At 32.4% G+C, this 26676-nt stretch overlaps 1 protein-coding gene across 1 annotated transcript; it reads left to right on the top strand.

Annotated features, from left to right (window-relative positions):
- The first annotated feature begins 1304 nt into the window (after positions 1-1304).
- Positions 1305-25306, top strand: LOC129225962 (phosphatidate cytidylyltransferase, photoreceptor-specific-like). The gene is made up of 11 exons (XM_054860531.1): positions 1305-1426; positions 8620-8780; positions 10056-10152; positions 11949-12125; positions 12972-13091; positions 17065-17147; positions 18691-18847; positions 18936-19088; positions 20475-20606; positions 23268-23371; positions 24993-25306. The coding sequence occupies exons 1-11, from the start codon at positions 1373-1375 to the stop codon at positions 25105-25107; spliced, it is 1353 nt and encodes a 450-aa protein (XP_054716506.1). The 5' UTR covers positions 1305-1372; the 3' UTR covers positions 25108-25306.
- Positions 25307-26676: the final 1370 nt, after the last annotated feature.

Raw genomic sequence — 26676 nt, forward strand, 5'->3', positions numbered from 1 at the left:
TGAGTTGAACGGAGATAGTAAGTGTGAATTAGTCAAAAAAAAAAAAAAAAAAAAAAAAAAAAATGAATACATGGAGCAAGAAATGACAAAAAAAAAAAAAAAAAAAAAAAAAATCATTACCCCCTTTATAAGTTGACCACCTGTCTAAGTTGAGCACCAAAGTACTGCACCGCAAGTGGTCAACTTACACAGGTTTCACTGTACGAAATTATCCTAACGTGGAACCGTAACATGGGTACAAGCCAATTGACGAGAAAATTCACCATACATTATTTATAAATACAGGTGAACCAAAAGACCTTTTAATTTTTCTAATACGGGCAAAGCCGTGCGGGTACCACTAGTATTAAAATAAAGTAGGTTTTTTTTTCCCTCCAGCATTTTTTTTTTTTTTTTTTTTGTATTACAAGGGGGTCCTGCCCCGGCCGTTCACAAACCCCAGAAAATTGCATGGAGCAGACCGCGCCTTTGAAATTTTTAGGGGGGGGGGTTAAGGGGTATTTTTCTCTTTCTTCGTAACAATTAATGAGGTGCACCCTTGCTCTTAGGCGGGATGGGCACCCCTATTTGATACTCTTTAATGGTTTTGGCGAAGAGAGGGGGTATCCGAAGTCTAGCGTTTTGAAAGGGGAAAATAGGGGGGGGAGTTAAAGTAATTGGAGTTGTGGGACGTAATTAACTGATCAATTTCGGCAACTATTGAAATTTTTTATTTTAAGGTTCTTGTTAGAAGAAATTAAGATTTTTTTAACGCATTTTTTTTCTTATTACATGGGGGTCCTGCCCCCTGCCGTTCACAAACTCATGAAGATTGCTTCGCATTGTCTTTTGATTCGTGAAGATTTTAAGCGCCTGTTAAGAAGAATCAGATTAAAATACACGTTACGATTGAAAAAAAATAAAAATCCCGCTCCCCTTCCAATAGAAAATGAATTGTGTGTTTTGTGTTTTTTTATAACTAAATAAAAAACAATCTTTCGAAAAAGAGAAGTCAATTGAAAAACAAATGAAATAGTTCAATTTAATTGTAAAGCTTAGCTAATACTATCATTGAGTACAATTTTTTGTTTTTCCACACATAAGTTTTCTTTTTGAACCGTGAAATATGCATGTGCTAGATAGCAAAAATATGAGCTGTTCCTGTTCATTGGAGCGGTGGTGATTGTGTGAGGTTCAAGAAGCAAACAAAATAAAAATTTGAGTTTCACGGAGGCAGCGGTTTTGTAATGCATGAAAGTTTGGGAACTCTTGATTTTCAAATTGGCAACACCGAGATTGTTTTGTTGATTGTTGATGTAATTAAGATTATGTCGGCGATACGAAATCACTAAAATTTCCTTAAGCATCTCATTAATATTCCATCTTTTTCAACATGGCAGAAATTCGGAAAAGAAACGTCGATTCCCCATCTGACGAAAAAGAAGAGGTAAGATTGATGATTTTCAACAATGTAAACAAAATCTGAACTTAGGACCTATCGTTTTCTCTGAGTAATATTTTTTATTTACAATCAGCATTTTTTCGCTATTCATGCGTAAGCTATTTCGTATGAATCTCATGTTTGCTTCGTCACTCTAATATTGTTAAAAAGACCATTGTTGAATTTGAATTCTATCTACGTAATAGTTGTGTATTAAGTGCTTATGATGCAAAGGCTGTAAAGTTCATTCTTATTGTTATGTGTTCATATATATATATATATATATATATACATGGAAATTTTCTCATTAAAGTGTAATTTTTTCCTCGTAGTCATTTTTCTATGTTCTTTCAAAATAGTGTTCAATTAAAGATAGAAAGCAACAAGATAGAGAAAGAAAAATAAGAAACTGTTAAGGTTTTATTCTAAGAACTCTTCATCATGAAAAGTTTTATATTTCATCAACAGTTTAATAAGTAAATGTTTTCTTGAGGCAATTTTTGAAGATCTTTTTTATAAACATGACACACATAAGAGAAAAAAGAGTGAAAAATAATGATAGAAAAACACATTTTCAGAAGCTCACTGATGTAATGTTAGTTTTTAAAAAACTTTCTAATCTATTAGAATAGAATCATATGATATGTAGGATTTGCTGAGCATAACTGGTGTGAAATGAAATGTACTCACTATACCTTTCTATGTGTTTGATGAAAGAAAATTAACCATTTAATTGTGTCTGTCATCAGTAACGGATTTTAGGGGGGGCACGTGCCCCCCCCCCCAAAAAAAAGATTAATTAATTTCACTATTTTATTTATTACTTTTTAACTGAGCTTTCCTTTGCACTTTTTTTACCTAGCTAATTAAAAAGAACACAAAACACACACACATAGCATATTTTGAATAAAAGCATTTTTGTTTGCTAAAGAAGTATTACTGGAGTCAGAGGCCCAGAGTTTCAGAATACATTTAACTCATTGGCTTCAAATTCAAGAGACCGCATTATCACAATTCGTCCATTAATTCTTCTTTGACGGAATCTTTAACATTTTTTTTAAATGTGTAGTGGCACCTAAAAGAGTCATTTTGATCTAGGAACCTATTTGCGAAATAATAGATTTCTTTTTCAGCTAATAAAAGATGCAAAATGAAAGAAATCATGTGGTAGTTTCTTAGAAAAACTATGATTTTTAATAGAAACGGCATGTAGTATCAATATGTTATCTCAATTGTATCATGGCTTTAAGAACAAATCAGCAATTGTTTTGAAATTCACACAGAAATAGTTTCTAAATTCTTCAGTGAAACTTATATATGTTATGAAGTTATGATTAAATTAATTAAAAAAAACTCAAGAGAGGTATGGGTTTATTTAATAACCTTGCCCTCGTGTTATAATCATTATGACAATGTTCCTAGGTAAAGCCGCTCATTGTCTAGCATCTTGGTGACATTATATCGGGTTTAGTATTTAAATGGCTTGAAACGTTAAAGACGTATTCCGTCCACATTCAAAGTATATTAGTGCATAATATTCATGTACTAAGAAGTAGATTCATTGACCTTAAGGAATCCTAAATAAAGAAATAAATAAATAAATAAATAAATAAAACATGCACATTTAAAAATAAAGTCGTCAAAACTTTGTTATGAAACATTGAAGGGGGGGGGGTATTCAATTTCCTGTGCCCCCACCAAAAGATTTATCTGTATCCACCCCTGTCTGTCATCAGGTTCATAACCAGACTTTTGTGACTGGGAGGGTTGTACAAAACACATTTCTGGTGAAATCTGTTATAATCAATAAATTTGATTTCATTTGTATATTCCACTGATTTTTGTTACAATAGGTTATTTAAATGATGTGTTGCTGCTTGTAGGGCATTAACGTGGGAAATGTGAAAGATGTTGCACCTGTTAGGTAAATGCAGGAAAAGAAATTTGATGTGTACATTTCATAACTTCCCTTCTGTTAAATATTTGATGTATTTTAATCATTCTGAAGAATAGAGCGAGTACCCACATTAACACATTTCATGAACACTTATTAAATTCATATTTTTGACACTTATGAAATATGTTAAATGTAAAGTTAGGCACTTTCAAACTTAAAGATTATTATTGATATACTTTTTAGTGTCAGGTTTTCAAATTTTGAAGGAAAACACTGTATTCTTTTGTAAGAAATTGAAGACTTTAGATAAAACACTGATTTTGTACAGTTCTTCAACAAAGATAGTTTCATTTTCCAAATGAGTTTGAATTTGCTGAAATTGAATTGAATTTGATTTGATTTTTCAATCTCATTTTTCAAATAAAATTGAAAAAATAAGCAAACAAATAAATAGTTTTGCAGAAATAAATATGTGATATTTTGTAAGCAAAAAAATAAATAAATAAATAAATTAATTAATTAATTAATAAATAGATAAAACAATTTAAAATAAATACAGACATCCCTTGCATAACATGTCATTTGTGCAACATGGTTTCAATATTAAACGGTACGAAATTTGCCACTTTTATGACAAAGTTTCGATATTACACAGTTACAAAACTTGAATTTAATGTTTCACGGTTTTGATATAACATGAATTTTAAAAAATGAAATTTCTTTTTTGTTTTAATACACTGAAAAAATATGATAGTAACTCTAATAAGTTTTTACTTTTTTTTCCTGAAACTTATTTGAAAAACTCTCCTCCAACTTCTAAGTTTGGTTTCCCCGTATAACACTAATTTTAAACTTTTAAATATATTGTTTTTTTCTTATCAGAGTTCTAAAAAAAGGAAATTATTTTGTTTCTAATGCATTGTAAAAATGTAACATTAGGATGAAACTTAAGCTAAATTTTGCAAACGATAAATTAAAAAATGTAGCTGAAACAAAATATGAAATAAAATGTATTGAATAATTCTATTAATTTTATTTTATATTTTGTTTCGTTGTTGTTTCTCAGACAAACATAGATGCTGTAGAAAAGTTCAGATGTTGTTTTTCTGATAAAATGTGTTTTGTTCTTAATCAAGAAATTTAATGAAAGGATGTTCTCTTGTGTGAAGGTGCATATCGGCACCTGATCAACTGGTTAGGATGTTCTTGTGTGAGGGTGCATATCGGCACCTGATCAACTGATCAGTTGATCAGGATTCACCATCCTGATCCACTGATCCAACTAAGTTCTTAAGATTGATTTCCTCTTTTTTTTCTTCTATTTACAATTATTCAAAAATTTAACCAAAAATGTTGAATTTATTTTCATGTGTAAGAGGTTATTTCAAAACATTTTGAGTTTATTTGTCATTGATTTCGTGTCGAAAGCGCAGGCTTTCTGTTTTTCGCGCAGACAAGAAAATTTCTGCGGGAAAAGGTCTCATTTAATCCAGCTCATCAGAGAACTTAGCAAACAATTTTAGGTGAAAATTAGCCGTAAAATTTTTCATTAAATTCTGCAGAAACTTTTACAGCACTCAAATGTATTTTTAATAACCTTTTTAACTGTAAATCTCCGATCATGCTTTGTTAACTTTGCCGATTGACCTTTCTTACCTTGTTCTAGATCCGATTCTTTTCTTAAATGCATTTTATCAAGCTTTTCTCTATAGAATAGTACAAATTAACTAATTTAGAGACATTTCAAACCAATTTACCACTACTCTGTGAGGGAAAAAAATCAAATTTCAAATGGTGTATATTGTTATTTACGAATACCAGCCATTTAAAAATAATAAGCAGAATATTAGGGAGTAAATAAGCAAAATAATCCTACCAAATGACTTAATAGTGTCAAAACAATGCAGAAATGATAAAAAAGCGACATGTGATAATTTTAATCAGGAATTAATTCCAATATATTTCAGTATACAATGACTTTCGTGGCGTATTATTTCTCTGTCTCTTCGGTTTTTGAAAAAAATTTCAAAAATAAAATCGGACAATGTTTTGCAAAAACTGCTAGGTTTTATTTAGAATGGCATAGGACTGATGTGGGAGGGAAAAAATTAGAATTCATATTCAAATTCAGTTTCGCGTAATTTTGGTTTTACTACAAAATTTCAAGCTGTACGAACGCTTTTGGAAGCTACTGTATATACGAGGTGTGGCTAGAAAAAACCGAACTGATGCTATAAAAAATTTTTATTTTCCATTATTTACAATTTGATGTTATCTCCTTCAATGTACTCTCCTCCTCGGTCTATACACCGCTCCATACGAATTTTCCACTGTTCATAGCAATGCTGCAGATCATTTTCGGTAAGTCCATACAGTACTTCCGTCGCTTTTTCTTTTACTGCTTCAACACTCTCAAATCTAGTTCCTTTCAAAGCTGACTTGACTTTAGGGAAAAGAAAAAAATCACAGGGGGCCAAATCAGGTGAGTAGGGTGGATTTTCTAAGATGGGAATGTTGTGATTGGCTAAAAACGTCTTCACTGAAACGCATTGTGAGCTGGGGCATTGTCTTGGTGCAGGATCCATGTCTTTTTTTTCCACAAATCGTTCCGTTTTCTCCGTACTCGCTCAAGTAGGGTAGTCAGGACGCTAATGTAGTAATGCTGATTCACTGTTCGTCCCTCTGGTACCCAATCAATGTGTACAATCCCTTTGACATCAAAAAAAAAAAAAAAAAACAATCATCATTGCCTTGAATTTCGATTTTGACATTCGTGCTTTTTTTTGTCGTGGAGAATCAGGAGATTTCCAATGCATCGACTGGCGTTTGGTTTCGGGATCGTAAGTAAAAAACCACGATTCATCACAAGTAATAACATTTTGTAAAAAGGTGGGATCTCTTTCAATGTTTTCTAGGATGTCAGAACAAATCATTCTTCGGCGTTCCTTCTGTTCAATTGTGAGACACTTTGGAACCATTTTTGCACACACTTTGTTCATGTTGAAACTTTCATGAAGAATCTGCCTAACACTTTCCTTGTCAATTCCTGTCAACTCAGACATTGCTCTGATTGTTAAACGGCGATCTTCTCGAACAAGTTTACCGATTTTTTTCAATGTTTGCATCAGTTTTTGCTGACAATGGTCTGCCAGTGCGAGCGTCATCACTTGTGTCTTCGCGGCCATCTTTAAATCGTTTAAACCACTCAAACACTTGTGTTCGCGATAAACAATCATCGCCGTAAACTTGTTGTTGCAACATTACAAACGTTTCACTTGCAGATTTTCCAAGTTTGAAAAGAAATTTGATGTTAACACGCTGTTCTTTCTGTACACTCAACATTTTTCCGACTCACAGACAAAACGTCAACTACTTAGAACAGACGCCACGGGCAGACTGAGTGCAGGAGGCAGATGAAACTCGAGCAGTAGGCGGAGCAAGAGTCACATGACAGGCCAGGCGACTTTCAGACTTATTGCATTCGTTTTATTGTTTCACCTGTGCTAGTTCGGTTTTTTTCTAGCCGCACCTCGTATATCCAATTTGAATTCTGACACTTTGAATTTGAATTACGTTTTTTACAATCACGAGTTGCGACAGGGCCCTATTTATTGGGGGCTATTGTTTCTAGAAATGGCCCCTGTCCTCCTAAGCCTGCCCTTCCTTCTGGGCAGTTACGTGTTTGTATGTGTGTAGATGCGTGTATGCCGGAGTCTGTGTATGTAAGACATGGATGCCACCGCCCAGGAGAAGGGGATTCCAGTGGACAGTGCTGTTGGCGGAGGCCTAGGACCAGAGGAGTAGCTCCTGCATGGACCAGTGAACGGCCTTGCTGCAGAGGGCCCTGATCCATTCTGAAAAATCAACCACACATCAAGGACAGTCAAATGAAAATAATAAGCAATTTTGGTTGCTCAAAAAAAAAAAAAAAGTAAAAATCTTTGAGAAAAAATCATTAAAATATTACAAATCATGAATTTTTGAGTTTAGAGACACGTAAAAAAATATGTAATTGTCATGAGGAATCAGAGACCTAGAGAAGGAGAATTTAATGGCTGTGTCATGTAGGGCAGCGATTCTCAACCGGGGGGACCGGCAGCGGTCTGTAGAAAAATTTGGCCGGTCTTCAGAGATTTTTGCTTGTTCACATTAAAAAATTTCCTCACTCAAAAAAAGAAAACATCATTATAATATTAATAATGTCCTTTCTAATAATAATACTATTATTTAGAGACGTACCGAGTATCACTTTGGCCGAGTACCGAGTACTCGGCCTTTCACTACTCGGCCGAGTACCGAGTTACCGAGTACTCATACGTGATCAATTTTGAACTTATTAGAATAGTAGTATAGACCTCTTTGTCTACATAAAAGTTTTTAAAACTAAACTCCTGCTGAAATTTAATTTCTCATTATTTAAAAAATTTTGTTTATGTCAAAAATTTTACAAAAAAATTCTTTTTTAAATTAAAAATAAATAAATAAAAGGTATGATTAATCAAGTTGGAATTAAGACAAACTATACCAATGTATTTTAGTTCTAGTCTGCCAAACATAAATAATTTTTAAAAGCAAATGTGCAGGAACACTGCACACACGTGTTTCTACATTACAAGAAACGTCTTTATCAGTGCATAAAATGTGAGCTAAAGAATGTTAAGACATTCGACAAAAAAATCCGACTTTTGTCAGATGCCTTTAAATCTACAAGCTCACATTTTGTGCATTGAAAAAGGAATTCTCTGTAACGCTAAAACACGTATCTGCAGTGTTCCTGCACTGTGCTTTTAACGTTGTTTTATTTTCCCTTTTTTTAAGCAAAGGAATTTTCATATTTCTTATAACTAATTTTTGTTTGTAGCAAAAATCTATTTTCAATGTAAAAATTCCATATTTTCTATACTTACCTTTCTTACACAATTTTTAATAAATAAGTTTTATTAACTTTGGGGACATTAAAATAAAGATTTATTCCATTAAAGCATTAAAAACTTCATTATTCTCAAAATTTAAAATTGATTTGTAAATGATTGCAGAATATTAAATATGCTTGCGCTTTTTTATAAATTTTAATATCTGTCTTGGACAGTATTCAATTTTTTGCAACTACTTGGTATTGGCCGAGTATCTGATCAAAATTTGGCCGAGTACCGAGTAGTTACCAAGTACTCGGTACGTCTCTACCATTATTTTAATTAACGAATACTAAAGCTTTGACTGTCATATATATACAACTTTAACATTGAACGCATGTTGTGTTTTATGAACCTTTGGAATAACCATTTGTCTTTTTTCGCTTCAGACTACAAGTCTTGAAACTCCTAAGCCTACTGATGCTGGAGACTCGGAAGAAGAACACATTCCAGATGAAGCTAATGTTGAATCTCTTGTTAAAGAACTACCTCAAGCTTCAGATAAGACCACTCACATTTTAGACTCTGCCTTGTCTAGTCTGCCAACGAAGTAATTTGCAACTTTTTATTTGATCACAGAGATATTTTTATTAAACTGAACAATTCAAAAGGAAGTAAGGAAGAGTTGATACATGCTACTTTTAAATTCTTGATGCATTAATTTCGATCCTGAAATGTAATAGTAAATTAAGCAAATGTAAACTAATTAATGAATTACATAAAATACACCACCAGCTCAGTTATTCCATTTGAGGACTGCAGTTTTGTGCTTTTTAGCACTCATCAGCAGGGCCTGATTACTGAATAGGCCAACTAGGCCGTGGCCTTGGGCCCCCACTTTTTAGGGGCCCCTAAATGGCTAATTTTTAAAAAAACTATAGCTAAAACTGTTTTTGCCATTAACTGAAAATGGAAGGGTTGACTACACAGGGGCCCCGAAAAAGCATATGGCCTAGGGCCCCCTGGTATCTTAGTCGGGCCCTGCTCATCAGCTGGAATAGAAAGTAACTGAGCTGGAGGAGGAAAACCTCTTAAAGGAGCCAAGAGAGCCTAACAAACTGTTAGCTAATGTAGATTTAGCACACCAGACAATGACCACAGCAATGGTGGGTTCAACATTTGTTTGGTTCTCTTGGATCCTTTAAGAGGTTTTCCACCTCAGTTACTTCCTATTCCGAACTGATGAGTGCTAAAAAGCACGAAACTGCAGTCCTCGGATGGAATAACGGAGCTGGTGGTGTATTTTATGCGTTTCTGCCTTAGCCCTGGCTTAGGGCAGTGACTTACTGCAAAATAATTAATGAATTACTGCAATAATTTTCTATTTAAATGGCTAAATAGTGCATTGTGGAAAAGGCATAATTGAATAGTGTACCTGCATTATATACCTTGCATTACAACTGCATATTCATAATAATGCATTGTAAAGACTGAACTTTATCAAAAAGTATTGTATTTTAATTTTTATGTTTGTAAAAAATACATACTCATTCAGAAAAAAAAAACCAACCCAATTTTTTAATTTTCTTAACCAATATCAAAGTGTAATTAATATTTTGATCAATATTTTCACTTTTAAAAGGGAAAACATTTTGTTATAGCTGATGCATCCTTTTCTTCTGTACATGAAATATGTTTTTCACTGGTATAACTTCTTCCTGGAGACCTGATGCCCTAATTTTGTTGGATCCTGATGATTGATTTACTCTAATAATATTTAGCATTTGTTCTGTTTCAACTTATGTATTGTTCAAATAACTCCTTGAAAAATATTATAAAAATTCTTATAAATTTATTGAAAATGTTCTTTTCTGTTTTTTGACAGATGGCGAAATTGGATTGTTCGTGGCATCTTTACATGGCTCATGATTTTTGGATTCTTTTTCTTGATTTGGCTAGGACCGTTGGCTTTGGTTGCAACGGTAAGTGTTTCGAAAACACTCTAAGTATTTTCATATATGTTTGTTAAGCCCTGTGTTGAAATGCTTGTAAATAATTTAAAATTGGATTTTTTCAAAAAATTATTGATGAATATCATTTTTCTTAATCTTAACTTTATCATTCTATGCCACAAACTTTCAATCTTTTTTGCTTTAGAAAACATGTTAAAATTTATGGGAAAGTCTCTTAGTTATAGAGGCTTGTTATAATTTTATTTTTTTTGATTCCTAGAATTTCAGTTCTTGACTAATAGAAGAAGAACTGTGTAAATGAAATTTGTGGTTTCTCAGAAATGTATAAATCACATTTTTTAGTGTTAATCACAATGTCTATTGAATTCTGCCTGAACAACTTTGCGGCATACTCATACAGAGGTAAGGAGTGCTGCCAAGTGCCTGCAGTATCAATCAGTGGCGCATCCACAGGAGGAGCTAAGGGGCTTAAGCCCCTCCCAGAAGCATGAAGGCGAACCCCCTTGACCAAAAAAAGCCTAAAATTGCAGGGGGGTTTTTGGCCTTGAATTTTAGAAATTTACCTGGAAAAAGCACTCAACTCCAACCCTCATCCTAATTTCATCAAAGATAACTTTAATTTTTTTTCAATTTTTTTCAAATCGAAAAATTTTCAAAGTATAGAGCCACTTAGCTTCTCCTTCTCCTCTAACTGGCCCAAAAATTGCCTAAAATGAGTTTTGGGGATTTATTACCTGATCAGAACTGTCAAGTTCCTAACATCACGAAAAAGGGTTGAAAACCGCTCGTTTCTAAAGACTTTGATTTGGAATATTTTTCAAAGGTAATCTGAACTCTCTCTTTATTTATATCAATAACGGCAGCCTACAATTGCATTTTTCCTAACTCATTTCCAAAACATTTCCAGGGAGAGTTCTGAACCTCTTCATTCATCTCGCATTGCTAAAGATAGCCTAAAATTGTATGTTCAAACCTCAACTTCAGAAATTTTCAAGGGAGATCCCAATCCTTTTAGGTAATCGGAGTTAATGAAAAATTGACTACAATTTTGAAAACAATTTAGAAATTTCTCTAGAGGAAGGCCTACCCCCCCCCCCCTTCCCTCCCCGTCTTCCATTAACATCCCTAAAATTTCATTTTCAAGGCTTGAGAATCATTTTCGGGACAGTTCTCCCGAAATGCTCACCTCCGTCTATTCTCTGAGGTCAATAAGAACTCCTAAAAATTGTGTTTTTTTTACGACTTGTAAATGTATTGTAGACTTGTAACTTTTTTTTCGGGGGAGGTCCGTTTGAAACTTTATTGGTTCTTTCATTTCACTGATTGTAATTTCTTGCAAAATTTTTAGCCCCTCCCATGAAACAATCCTAAGTGCGCCCCTGGTATCAATACATTATGCATATTTAATAAAGATAAACTGGGATGCCATGAAAAAATTCTTACTCTACACAAAACTGAGAAATTTTGGGAATCCCTGATCTAGAAACTTTTAAATAGTGCTGCTTCAATGTATATCAGTTTAGTTTTCATAAATCTAACTATAAAATTGATTTTGAACGTTTTAATGCTTTTTGAAACAGTGAGTTAAAAAATACATTTTGGTCTACTTTTTTTGTTTATACTTGGTGGCCAAAATGCAATTGACATGCAGTCTTAAGATTTTGATGAATTATAAATAATCTTACTTTTCTTGTACCCTAAATTTAAGTTCCTGTTCATGTTGTGCAGCACATATAGGTGTACATTATATGTATAGAATGTTAATTTTTCTTGTTTTTAATAAAAAAATTTGCTTTTTTTCTTAGACTCTGGTGGTGCAAGTCAAGTGTTTTCAAGAAATCATTTCAATTGGATATGCTGTGTACCGCATACATGGATTACCATGGTTTCGATCTTTGTCTTGGTACTTCTTGATAACTTCCAATTACTTTTTGTATGGGGAAGGAATTGTGGATTATTTTGGTGTACTTCTTAATCGTGCAGTAAGTATTGAAACATTGATTTTACCTAACTAGAACCCTTGACAAAACAAATATACTAAACACACCTATTTCAAGAAAAAGTGATTGATTTTTCTTATGTTTTGAGATTGTCTCATGTTTAAGTCATGTTCAACTTAAATGTGATGAATGCTACACATATCTAGTAGCAGGAGTATACTCTTTTGCTCTGTAGCTCTTAAGGTTAAAAGTTTGGAATAGTACCAGGAGTTAAAGACTGCAAGTTCAGGTTCAGGCTGATAGCAGGACTGCGGTGTCAGAGGGAAGAGGACAGACTCCGGCTGCGACTCTGATCTCTGCAATTTTAGAGCCTCCAACTCTTTAATCTCTCTGAAAATCAGTCTGACTCCGACTCAGACTCTATAGCACTGACAGAATTATGTCCCGGCAGAGTTGCGTATTGGAAGACCTTCTCCTGAAATTTAAAAGCCTTCAATCCCCAAAATTTCGTTCAACTCCTCGACTGCAACTCTGACTCCAAAGAACTGACAGAACTTGGAGAGAAAATAACGGAACCCCAACTCCTTAAATTTAAAAGCCTTCCTCTCCGGACTCCAACACACTTAAAATTAATTTATGCTAAGGTGAACTACATCTGCATTCCCCGTTCTATTGTGTTTACGCATGACACTACTTCTTGTTTTTTGAATAAGACGAACTACGGTTAAGAAGAATTAAATTTAAAGATCCCTTTGGGTTCGTTTTAACGAGGTTCGACTGTATATTCTTTTGTACCATAATGTATCAGATTGCCATCATTATGAAAGACATAAGTCTCAAGTTAAAAGTGTTAAAGAAGATTATGCTAAAAAAAACTTTTATTTTTAGGACTTTTTAAGGCCTTTGGTGACCTATCATCGATTTGTGTCCTTCAGTCTCTACATTATTGGATTTGTTTGGTTTGTCTTAAGTTTGGTGAAGAAATATTACATGAAGCAATTTTCACTTGTAAGTTTGATTTGTTTATTCATTTTTAAATATTTATTAACCATTTTATTCTCACTCCACTTTTGCACTCCTTAAATGTCAAAATGAGCTGATGTGTGCATCACATGACTTCCTTTTATTCCAATTTAATGTCATTTTCCCATTATTGGCAATTTTAATGTGATTCAATAGTTTACTCTATAAATATCACCAACAGTGGCCAAATTGAAACCAGATTTTAAAAAAAATTGTTGTCACCACCAAGTTGGTGACAAAACTTTGCTACCAAAAGACTGCGATATATCGCCAAGTGTCCTCCAAATTATAACACCACTTGAGTTTACATCGAAATTAACAATGATTTCCCCCCCAAAAAGGGGCAAAAGACCCCTTCAGAAACACCGGAATGCAACCAAAAGGAGAGGTGCACAACTAGACCCCACTAGGAGTCTACGTACGTCTATTTCAACTTTCTAGAGCATGCCGTTCTTGAGTTATGCGACATACATACGCACATACAGACGTCACGAGAAAACTCATTGTAATTAACTCGGGAATCGTCAAAATTTCGCTTGTCTATATGTTCTTAGGCGCTTATCCACGTGTGGTGGAGTTGAGAAAAAACTCAACATTCATTCGTGGGTGAGCAAAGTGGAGATTAAGGTCGATTTTTGAGTGAAATTTTTTTTGCAAATACAATACTTCCTTTTCTGTAAAAGGAAGTAAAAACCTTTGAAGGAACAACTGATGTCTCACTCAGAATTTAAATAATACTCTTTGTTTTTCAGACAAATGTACCTTGCATCGATACTTTTTCTACATAGGTATTCTAAGTAATACATTTTGTTTCATAGTTACCTATTTTAAATTAATAGTATTTCATAAAAAATTAAGTTGCTGTTGAAAAATTTGAAGAAAAAACCAACACTAGTTACTTGAAAGTAACACTTGCAGTTTTTAATTATCAGAACAGATAGCATAAACTCTCATTTTACATTGCATGCAAATTAGAAGATATCTTTTTCTCTTATTTTTGGAACTGCACACTATGGATTACCCTAAGTTTTGTAGTGACACCTTTGTACTAGACCAAATATTGGCAAATACTTTCAGAGATACGTTTTTTCTTTCATTTTTATTGCACTCTACTCCGGATTATCCATGCTAATTAATGCAAAGGTGTACACGGATAATCGAAAACCACGAATAATCCATAAATAGCCAAGCACACAGAAAAGTGTACTTGGAAGCTATGAGTGAAGTGCACAGTAGTATATAAAATACTTTTGGGTTAATTATGATATTCCACTAATAAAAAAAGTAATGAATAAGTACTAGCAATGATATATGTAAGAAAAATTGGCGTAATTTTTAGCTTTACTTAACTTTAAATTTAAATTTTTGGCTGCACAGATTATCCACTCACAGATAACTGGGAAGGCAGTGTATTCCACTCACATACTTTATCAAGAATAATTTTTAATCGCAATTCTAATTATTCTTTTCCGATTCATTAAAACTTTTTGGATACAAAATTTATCAATTGAATATAAAACTTATTCAATAAGTATCTGCTACTATTGCATTTTCATTCTGTATTACTTTGTCAATTAATTTTGAAAAACAGTTATTAGTACATGCAATATGACAAAAGCCTAGTTATGACATCCAGAGACGCAGATTCATTCTTGTTATTAACTCGCCAGCCTGGAATAGTCAGTAACTGAACTGGAGGCAGATGTCATCTCATTGAAGCTGAAAGTGCCAACATACTGGTAGCTAAAATAAATCTAGCATATCAGGGAGAGTTTGCAGCAATGGGCACAATCTAGCATACAGACTCTTGCTGGTATGCTAGATTTTTTTAGCCACCAGTTTCTTGCTATCAGACTACTTTTTGCTTGTTATTCATTTAGTTATCAGACTAGTCCATAAGCTATCAGACTACTTTTTGCTTGTTATTTATTTAGTTATCAGACTAGTCTATAACAAGGATGAAACGGCAGTCTCTGGATGTCATAACCGGGTTGTTGTACATTGCATGTAGTTCTGCCTAAACCCTGGCTTCAGGGCAGTAACCTTCTACTTATTACGATTACTAGTTTTGATGAGCCCTTTTGTAATAATACATATGGTCACCTTGCCGAATTGCTAATTGCAACCAGTGTGTTAAAGTGAAAAGCAAATGCAGGAGTAGAGTCGTGTTGCTTTGCATCAGCAAACATAGATTAGAACCTTGGTGTTCAACCTAGTTCTACCTGAGGGCCCCGACTCACATTAAAATGATTCTCAAGGACCAAAACAATATGAAATTTAAGATTTTCTTTAAATTTTAAATGAAATGGGCAAATTAAATAAAGTTAAAAAGCAATATTTATTGCTATCATTACTATGCCTTTTTTTTTAATGCAGGGCCAATGGGAGACCATATCAGCCTAGTCGGAAACTAGGATCCCGGCCCTTGCTTTGGCCCCCGACTCTGAATCGGAGTAGTATAAATTTTTAAAGTTTTATTGAGTCCTGGGGATTGAACTGACTAGGGGTCTGCCCGCTTTGGCGTTCAGTGGCTCTGATTAAATGCATCTGTTTTTCCGAAACCAATTTCTGAACATTTGACTCCAAATTTGTAATATTTTTATTAACCATGCTCTTCAGTGTGTGGCATTAAACAAAACAATGGGCTGCACGAATCAGCTTAGCGGGCAGTGGCGTGCAGATAAATATTTTTTAGGGGACTAGTTGGTTACGGTAAATTACGATACACAAAAGTAAAAAGGTTTATAGATATATTATCTTCCCTATTATTATCAACTTCAGTGTTATGCTTCAAAGTTGATGAGCAACATTGCTCACTAAGATGAAAATCTATTCGAGTTTTACCAAAAGTTTTCAACTGAGTAATGGCTTGGTAATGTCCTTGGGTTTTCTCGTGACGAATCGTTGCCTTGTAAAAATTGCTCATATCTGAAAATCCATTGGCATTCCACGCGCCTTTTTCCTTTTCTATTAGCAAAAGCAATTTTCAGAGGTATTTTCAGGGGGCAGGACTAATTTTCTATTAGCCCTGCAAAAATTATTTTGCAGGGCCAGCAAAATAATTTTTTTCTTGACTTACAAGCAGTCAGCCATTTAACAGTCTCAAAGTAATCTTTCTTAAAATGCCGATTGTAATTTTTTAGCTTCGCACATATTGCTAGGTCAGGAGTAGGCCTGCTCTGTGAAATTATTTGAGCTTTCTCTTGGTCAAGTCAAAGCTCCGAACGAACGGTTTGCGAGAACGTCCAGCAGGCAGCAATTCTCTTCCGAGCTCCCAGTCTGTGCTGTTGGGCATGCTCCTCAACTACGTCCAGTTGGGGACTTGTTTTTCCGACCGAGTCCCCTTCCATTACAAAAGAAAAACACAATGGACGCAGGAAAATAACTTTGACTAGTGAATTTATTGTTTCCTGAAGCTCACATAGAAACCTGTACACTAGGTACGGAAACAAAAATTTATCCGTTGGTTTAAAAAATGCATGAAATAATCAAATAAGCTTTCGAGCGAACGCCAAGGATCTAACAAAGCTATATGAGATCTGGGGAACAGGTTCTTAAGAGCTAGTCCCTCGGACAAGTCCATTTAAGACGTCGCACACAGGGGAGAAAGGGAGGGAGGGGCAGTAAAGGAAGTAGCGCTTTCTAATAAATTTGTTTTTCTGCTCACGTTTTTTCTTAATAAATTATTTTGCAAGGTAATTTTTTTGAAGGGGCAAATATTTAAGGGACCAGCCTAGTCCCTCTGGTACATGGGCGGCACGCCACTGTTAGCGGGCCGTATGTTGGGCACCAGTGGAATAGAGCAAGCGCTATCATACTGCTTGTCTCATCTCGAGGTGTATCTTGCTGTTCAGATTTTTTTCAACTATGTGTTGTTTAATAGTTTTCTGTTACTCAAACAGTTATTGTGTTCTTTAAATTGTTCATTTTCCTACTCTTACTTTTTTTTCCATTTCAGTTTGCTTGGACTCATGTAACTCTTCTGATTGTAGTTACTCAGTCATATTTTATCATGCAGAACTTATTTGAAGGTTTAATATGGTATGTATTATTATGTATTAGTAAAAATTACCTTTTGATGAAATTGACACATGAAGTAAAAACCCATACTTAGAAGGGTAGAGCTAGTAATTCTCTCCATTTTGAATGTGAACAATGCTCCTACATATCACTGTGCCAAAAAGAATTCATATCTGATATAGTGCTTTGTATCTAATCTGCTTGTATACTTTTATGTAATTCAGCTTGATGTGACAAGGGGAGGCACAGTGTTTCAACTAGCACAAGCTAGGTGGACAAAAGTCATGTTCAAAATTCTAAACTTTGGTATTGAGATAATGTAAACAGTAAACCAAAACATGATACTTAGTTATTTGTTTATGTCTAACTCTCTTCCGTCAAGTGAGTAATAAGGTTCAAAGGTATGTATCCGTTTGTAATAGAATAATTCAGTTGAGTTTCAGACATCATTTAATCACACAAAATTAAAGTGTTCCTAATTTCATATGATTTTATTGTTCAAGAGAGATGTTGTTTATACTAGTAAGTGCTTTTTTTTCCCTAATTTAATAAATCTATCTGATAGTTAAGCAATGTTAAAATATTTTTAAAAGATGGATGAAGGATTTTTTGCCTGTTTCAAGACTTTCAAGTGATGGTAATGACTTGTACCCATTTGTACCCGTGCTAAATTTTCTGTATATAGTAGCTGCAGCTTTTCCATAATTAATAAGATGTATCACAGTCAGCACACACAAGTACAACATTTTTTTTTTCACCTAGAGCATTGGGCGCTTCAATCATTCTTCAAAGAAATCCCTACTTGAAAGAAAGTACTCTAGAGAAAAAAAAATGTTGTACTAGAGGTGACTATAATACACCTTATTAATAATGAGAAAAGTGCAGCTATTATATGCAGAAAATTTAGCCCTTGTATAAAAGGGTAAAATCATTCATCACTTGAAAGGTTTTAAACGAGCAAAAACTCCTTCTTTTATCTTAATTTTTTAAAAATATAGTTCAACTATCAGATTGAGCAATTAAATTAGGGGAAAAAAGCACATAGGTGTAAATAATATCCATCTTGAACAATTAAATCACGTGAATTTAGGAACACTTTAATTTTGTGTGATGAAATGATGAATTCTGAACTTGACTTTTGTCCAGCTAGCTTGTATTAATCGAAGCACTGTGGGAGGTTAAGAGTATGACAAAGTGTGACATTTTGTGCCATAAAGGATGGGAGGGGTCAAAAACATGGAAAGAAAGTGACATTTCTATGCAGCCCTCAGGAGATTAGTCTACTTAGCAATGAATTAATAATGAACTATGTGTACCGCTTTTGTAATGATATCAATTAATTTTACTGTGAAGTGACAAAAGTAAATAGAAAAAAATCAGTCATTCTAAGGGAGAGGATATTTAGAGTGGTTGTTTAACTAATGGCAAGTTAGCATTAAAATTAATGGGTTTATTATATGCTTTTTATTTATCGTTAATTTGAAGTGCTTAATTTTATAATTGTTCTGTTATGTTCTATTTCTAGCAATTAAATCTTTAATTATGTATTTTAAATTTTATTTAGGTTTATTGTTCCTGTTTCCATGATTATTTGCAATGATGTTATGGCATATATGTTTGGATTCTTTTTTGGCAAAACACCATTAATAAAACTATCTCCGAAGAAGACTTGGGAAGGTTTTATAGGAGGATGGATTTCAACTGTTGTGTTTGGAATGATTGTGAGTTTGGCTTCTTAGCTTCATTTTTAATTATTTACCAGCATTTTGTGGCATGAATTTTTAATTGTGAGTGTCATTTTCTTTGCAGATATCCCATTTCATGTGTCAGGTTAATTATTTTGTGTGCCCCATTGCATATTCAGAGACATTAGAGAAAGTAACAATGGACTGTGTACCTTCACCACTTTTCCAACTTACCGATTATAATTTGCCTGGTCCACTTCATACGTTTGCCTCTCTGGTAGGTTATTTTCCTCTCAATAAATTTTTATTTATTTAAAACTTTGTGGATGCATTCTCTGATTACAATCTTAAAATTTTAGTGTTGTTTTTTGTTCAATTTATTGTTTCATATGTTTATAATTCATTTATTATTAAAATATTTGGTCTGGACAAAATTGAAAATATTTTCAAATAATTTTTGATTACACTCCAAAATTATTTTAGAAAGTGTTAACTAATTATACACTTAAAAGTAACATTACAATATCAAATTTAAGAATAATTTAATAAGAAATTTTTTTAATCAGTGTTTCAAAGTATAATTGTTTTGTTTTTAATATACAGCGCGTTTTATATTCGCGATAACTCAAAGTCTGATAACTCAAATATTACTATAACTCAAAGTTTTTATCTAGTCCATATCCCTTTGTCTTTAATTCCATGCCAATTATTCTCAATATCTCAAAGTTAACTTCCTTTAACTTGAAGTTTTTTCAAAGATGATTCGAATTTTATTTCGAAAGAATGAAAAAAAAAAGAGAAAGAAACAAGTAACTATGAGATAAAAATTAATTCACCTTCACTTACACTTCCTGCACAATAGACCTCTAAAGCAAGAGAGCTCCTGTTGAGTCAATGCGCGATAAAGGAGTTACACATGCGGAAATGAGTTAGCTTGTTTTCTTTTCTTGTACTGTACGTTTTACACTTTGCCACGTTGCTGTCGAGTTTTCAAGTCAACTGATTGTACCTTTATTCAAAGGCTGACCTAAGTTAAAATGCTTTCCCCTTCATTCTTTAGTTCGATCATTTGCTGAGAAGTTTCTGTGAGACATGGTGTGTTTTTTACTATTAAAGATGTCTAAGCTAATACTCTGTCAATGATATTAAAAGAAAAAATGAAACTTCTAAAGCGGTAGAATCCATGAATCCGAATTTGAAACAAATTAAGATGTGCACCTTTCCTGAAGCAGAATCAGCTCTATTTAAGTGGTACCAGTAGTATCAAAACCATGCTTTTAATTTTTTTAAGCTCAATATTTTAAAATTAACTGTGCATATTGTGCTTAAAAAGTTCTGTAATTTTGTCTGTTGTATGTACATATTAATTAAAATACTCAATGGTTTTTCAAATTAAAATGTCAAAAACCGAAACGAGCGGTAAATCAAACTTTCGATAAAGTCAAACTGTTTCGTCAGTCCCTTTAGATTCGAGTTATCCCAAATTGACTGTATTTGGTTATCCTTAAGTGGAAATGTGGTTTAACATTTTAAACATGATGTACTAGTTTGTAATCATATAAAAATGTCTATTGTAAAGAAAATTTTGTCTATCGTATGTATACATGTATGTTGTTTTCTTTACTTATTATTTCAAGATGCATTCTTCAAATTTAAATTTCAGTTTGGCTTTCCAAATAAAGTTAGCATGTATCCTTTTGTGCTTCATTCTTTGTCACTGTCGATGTTCAGTTCTATTATTGGTCCATTTGGTGGATTTTTTGCTAGTGGATTTAAACGCGCTTTTAAAATAAAGGTGAGTAAATTCTTTTTCTTAATTTTTGTATTTATACACAAATGTTTTGTATAAGCAAAAAGTGATTTCTGTGATAATTGATTTTGAATTTTGCTCTTTTGAAAGAAAAAAAAAAAAGGATTTTGGTAAGCAGGTTATGATTTTTTTTTTTTTTTTTCAAAATATATTTTTTTGATTCGAAAAAACGTTAGTTTTAGTTTGTTATGGAGAGAAAAAAAGTAAAACATAAAATTTTGATTAATGTTTTGTACCACAAACTGTAATTTTTCATGCTAGAAAATTTTCTCTAAGTGATCTTATTTTATTCTGAAAGAAAAAATTTGCTCATAATAAGAGAAAATCGTAGCATAGGTATTTCAAACATTAAGAGTTTTAAAACAATATGCATTAAAAGTATAGTGTCAAATAGGGTTCAAAAGGAGTAACGGATAAAACATAAACAAATCAGAGTATATAAAACTAAACCACTAAAATTTTTGAGTCATTAATATATTTAACTCTTTAATTTATTAATTAAAAAAAAGAACTAAGAAAAAATATTAAATAGTGCTAGTCAGCAACAAGGATGGATACAAGGGAGGGGCAATGGGAGCGATCACCCCTCCCTTGAAGGACCTTGCACTAGCAAATTTTCCTAATTGAAGTCCTAAAACACAAGTGTAGGCGATTTTTGAGAACGATTAGGAAAGGAATGCGGTTTGAATCTCCCTCACGGAAACTTTTGGGAACAGAAATTTCAAAAAGCCAATTTCAGACTACCTACAATGATATTAGGGGCAAGGGGCTTCAAAGCATTCCTACGGAGTTATTAGGAAATTGAAGTTCTAAAACGCAAATTTAGAATACCTTTTCCTACGAAAGAGGAAAATAGATTCATAGACTTCCTTAGCTAAATTTCTATATTTTAGTTATTTTAGATAAAAATGCTGTGGCAGCATCCCCTCCCCCTCAATCAGATAAGTAGTAAGAGGTTAGTTTAAAAAAATCCGCCCCCTCCTTGACACATTTCTAGATCCGCCTTTGGTCAGCAAGGAAACTGCTGCCTCTGACGTTTGAATAATTTAGTAGTATTTTTAAAATGCTGAAATCATATTCGAAGCCAGAAAGTTCCTGTGTTGTTCCATTTATATTTTTTAAAGAGTGAGGTTAATTCAATGCAAAAAAAGTATGTTTTTGTATTTTATTTTGAGGACACAGTTGATATATATTTATTTCTATAATTACTGCAAAATGAGACATTGACAGGCTGACTCTTTGTGGACATAAAAATAAAAGAGTCATTGGGGGTGTTCCTCATAATTCATCACTGGAGACTGGATCATCTGAAATCAAACCAAAATGATTTTATAGTTAATATGTTTCTGCAGATAACACCCTCCAATTTTTTTCTTTAATTGATTTTTCAATTTTCTACATCACTTGCTTAGAGGTCAAAATACTGGTTTTTCATTAAAAAAAATGAAAAATTATGTTTTTTGAAAACTACGTTAAATTTTTTTAAAAAAGACATTGTTACATCAGACCTATTAACTGATAAAATAATTTTCTTTTTTTGATTTCAGATGATCCAATGATTATTCATGAAGGGCACAGCAATGAACCTCCCCCTCCCCCCCTTTAGGTATCTGCTGAGGGTCGCTGTCAATGGCTTCATAACAATTAGTGAAACTTTCACAAAAATAGTCTTCACGTGTTACAGCATTATGAAATAATTATAGAAATAAACATATATTAACTGTGTCATCAAAACAAAATATCTGAAATATTTTTTTTCTTTTACATCAAATCAACTTTTTCCTCCCCCACCTAAAATTGTTTTATTTTCCTTGAACAACCTTGTGTTAGCAACCATACACGTTAAATTCAACAAATTGTGTACATTAAATATTGTTTTTTTCTTTAAAGTAAAAAACTATTACAAAAATATTTGTAGTAAAATTGGCGTAATTACACAAACACAATACATGTAAAGTGATTTCTCTAGAAAACCTTACATCAGGGGTTCTCAAATTTTTTGACATTGCGGCCCCCTTTTTAGACTAAGTATTTTGGCGACCCCGAAAGTTTTAACTCTGTCTAAAACAATAACTGAAAACTACACAAATGATTAAGTTTTATCCATAGAAACACAAGGAACTAGTAAAATAGTGATGAATTTTTGTCTTTTGAATTATTTTATAACTAACCTAAAATACCTTAAAAAACCTTACTGATTTATTATCTTGCAGTAGTTTTTTGACAGTTGTTTACTTTGCTCTCCTTCAAGTTCTATCATTGCACGCAGTACGAAAAAGAAACAAAGAAAATAAATTAATTTTCTTTAAACTTTTCTTCCACATCTCACGACCCACCGTTTGTGAACCCCTGCCTGACATGTTAAAAGTAAGGGGATTAAAACTCAGATTCAGTGCCTCAACATTATATAAAATCACATTTTTTGTTTTAGGCAGCTAACCGAGAGTTTAAATACTCAGGCTAGTGTAATCAGTTGTTGATTTAATTTTTAATCATTCACTGTTAAAACATTTAGTAACAAATGTTAGAGTGGTGTTCGAAACGAAAAATTTTTGCATCTTGGGGATTTCTGGACTACTTTATGTTCCAATGGAGTGAAGGTGTTTGCTTTTCCTTAAACTCTTCAAATTATTATTTTTATTTTAGGACTTTGGAGATATCATTCCTGGACATGGTGGAATAATGGATAGATTTGATTGTCAGTTTTTAATGGCAACTTTTGTCAATGTTTACATATCCAGTTTTATACGGTAAGTTTTATGTTAGAAATTTTAAAAAATACCTTTGCGCAGAAAAATAAAAGAAAATATTGCAATGTAAAATGCAGTTCTCTTCAAGTTTGTGTGGTTTAAGATTGTAGTATTTTCATTTGCTTTATGTTTTAATTTTGTTTGGCCTTGGTTTTATTTTTAAATTTTATTGTGGTGTACTTAACATTGATGAGCAATTTCACATTCCTTTTTTGTAAAATGCAGTTCTCTTTAAATTTGTGTGGTTTAAGATTAATATTTTCATTTGCTTTACGTTTTATTTTGTTTGGCAGCCTTGGTTTTATTTAAAAAAATTTTGTGGTGTACTGAACATTGATGAATAATTTCACACATCCCTTTTTTTGTAAAATGCAGTTCTCTTCAAATTTGTGTGGTTTAAGATTAATATTTTCATTTGCTTTATGTTTTTTTTTTGGTTTGGCAGCTTTGGTTTTACTTTTTAATTTTATTGTGTTGTATTTAACATTGATAAACAATATTCACACATTCCTTTTTTGTAAAATGCAGTTCTCTTAAAATTTGTGTGGTTTAAGATTAATATTTTCATTTGCTTTACGTTTTATTTTGTTTGGCTGCCTTGGTTTTATTTTAAAAAATTTCTGTGGTGTACTGAACATTGATGAATAATTTCACACATTCCTTTTTTGTAAAATGCAGTTCTCTTCAAATTTGTGTGGTTTAGGATTGTAGTATTTTCATTTGCTTTATGTTTTAATTTTGTTTGGCCTTGGTTTTATTTTTAAATTTGATTGTGGTGTACTTAACATTGATGAGCAATTTCACACATTCCTTTTTTGTAAAATGCAGTTCTCTTTAAATTTGTGTGGTTTAAGATTAATATTTTCATTTGCTTTACGTTTTATTTTGTTTGGCAGCCTTGGTTTTATTTTAAAAAATTTTTGTGGTGTACTGAACATTGATGAATAATTTCACACATTCCTTTTTTGTAAAATGCAGTTCTCTTCAAATTTGTGTGGTTTAAGATTAATATTTTCATTTGCTTTATGTTTTAATTTTGTTTGGCCTTGGTTTTATTTTTAAATTTGATTGGGGTGTACTTAACATTGATGAACAATTTCACACATTCCTTTTTTGTAAAATGCAGTTCTCTTTAAATTTGTGTGGTTTAAGATTAATATTTTCATTTGCTTTACATTTTATTTTGTTTGGCAGCCTTGGTTTTACTTTTAAATTTTATTGTGATGTAAATATGTACACAGTGATACTGATAAGCATTGATGTGATTGAGCAATTGTGTGATGAGCGATTTCACACATTCCTTTTTTGTAAAATGCAGTTCTCTTCAAATTTTTGTGGTTTTAGATAAATATTTTCATTTGCTTTATGTTTTATTTTGTTTGGCAGCCTTGGTTTTATTTGTAAATTTTATTGTGGTGTATTTAACATCGATAAGCAATTTCACACATTCCTTTTTTGTAAAATGCAGTTCTCTCCAAATTTGTGTGGTTTAAGATTTATATTTTCATTTGCTTTACGTTTTGTTTTGTTTGGCAGCCTCGGTGTTATTTTTAAATTTTATTGTGGTGTATTTAACATTGACGAGCAATTTCACACATTCCTCTTTGTTTCCACTTTTCAGAGCTCCCAATCCCCAAAAGTTACTGCAGCAGGTTCTGTTACTTAAGACTGATGAGCAATTGCACATATTTCGCTCTCTGAAAGACCATCTCATGACAAGGGGAGAATTGGCATGATCAATCCATGTCTCATCATGTGATTCCAAAAAAAAAAAAAAAAAAGACATTTCAGTGATTATGACTTTCTGACATTGTCCACTCTGATTATATAATTCTATATATTATTGTATATGTAGTAAGTGATGTGCCAATGTGTATTCGTTTAGATTTACTGGAGCATGTATTTTTGTGCAAACTTATATTATTTATTTGCATGCATTTCAGCCTTTTCTTTTTAAAGCAACATTTAAATGCTTTTTATCGTTCACTAGAACATTTATCTTATTCTTAATTTGATGCAAATGTTTTCCAGTAAGCAATTTTAAACTACAAATATGCTTTGAACAAGAAATGAAAAAAAATATATCAATGAAAGTTTTAAAAATTATGTCTAGTGTATTTTTTTTTTCTAAGAATGATCAAATTTATAAGTGAAGACAAGAAAATAATTGTTGCATAGTCACCTTTTTAAAGATTTCTTTTTGGAGTCAATAGATTTTTATTTATTTATTTTGGAGTGTGAATTTGAATTTAATATAGTATGTCAGCCACAAATGCTTCTGAACTTAATGTGTTTAAATTGGCTTAGGCAAATTAAATTATTTAAACGCATAAAATGCATGCCGTTTTTATTACATTTTTGGCCATCATTTTCAAATTATGTATTGTTTCCTTTAAAAAACTACCCAATGTTTTGTCAAAAATTTATTTGGTTTTCCATAAAGAACAACACATTTAATCCTTCGTTTTGTAAAAGGGTTTTATTCATTTTTTTTTTTTTTTGGCTTAAAGAGTTATTTCATTTTATGAATATTTTAATGTGCTGTTTATGTTTTAAAAAAAAATTGGGTCTTAGATATGCTGTTCTTTATGTAGTCTATTTAGTCATCAAAAGATGAGTTTTTATGAATAGTCATGTTTTGATGTAACCCTTAAAATACTTATTGTTGCATCAAGTCTATTTTTGCTTTCATATATTATTACAGTGTATGTATAGAAAGTAAACTCGGTGCTCTACAACAAAATTTTAAAATACAACTTTAAAATTTGAAGGCAATGAAGAGCAAAGGTTTGTAAGTAGACTTTTTTCAGTTTTTAGTAAAACAAGTGCAAAGTTCAAAGTCTGGGCAAACTTTCATTTTTTAAGCCAGGGGATCTAAACCTTTCATGATCTGTGCCCTCTTTAATCACTGATATGAGCTCACCACCCACCCCACCAGAACACCAAAATCAATTAAAACTTGAAACTGAAACTAGTTGGGATAGCTGAAGCTGGGCTTGCTATAAAACTTACTTTCGTAACATAAAAAAAAAAAAAAAAACACTGTTTCCTCTTGACAAGTATTTGAGTATTAGGTTGTAATTTGAAAAAGCACACATGTGGTCACTTTTAATGTCTATCCTTGCTCAATATTTTGACTTTATGCCTCCCAATGCTGCAAATACAAATTTACAAGTATAACTGAACAAAAATTGCACTACATGCTAACAAAAACTACATAGTTACATGTGACCTCAAAGTTGAGTTTATTTTAGTTTCTTATACATTTTAAATTTATTTTTGGAATATATTCATGCCTTCCTTGG

This window comes from Uloborus diversus, chromosome 1, assembly GCF_026930045.1.
Source record: "Uloborus diversus isolate 005 chromosome 1, Udiv.v.3.1, whole genome shotgun sequence".
NCBI lineage: Eukaryota > Metazoa > Arthropoda > Arachnida > Araneae > Uloboridae > Uloborus > Uloborus diversus.

Bases quoted from the DNA above. Each gene is read 5' to 3' on its own strand.
- LOC129225962 (XM_054860531.1), top strand. From the start codon at position 1,373: ATGGCAGAAATTCGGAAAAGAAACGTCGATTCCCCATCTGACGAAAAA. The intron at 17,148-18,690 runs GTATGTATTATT...AATTTTATTTAG, and splicing joins TTATTTGAAGGTTTAATATG to GTTTATTGTTCCTGTTTCCA. The intron at 20,607-23,267 runs GTGAGTAAATTC...TTTTTATTTTAG, and splicing joins AACGCGCTTTTAAAATAAAG to GACTTTGGAGATATCATTCC.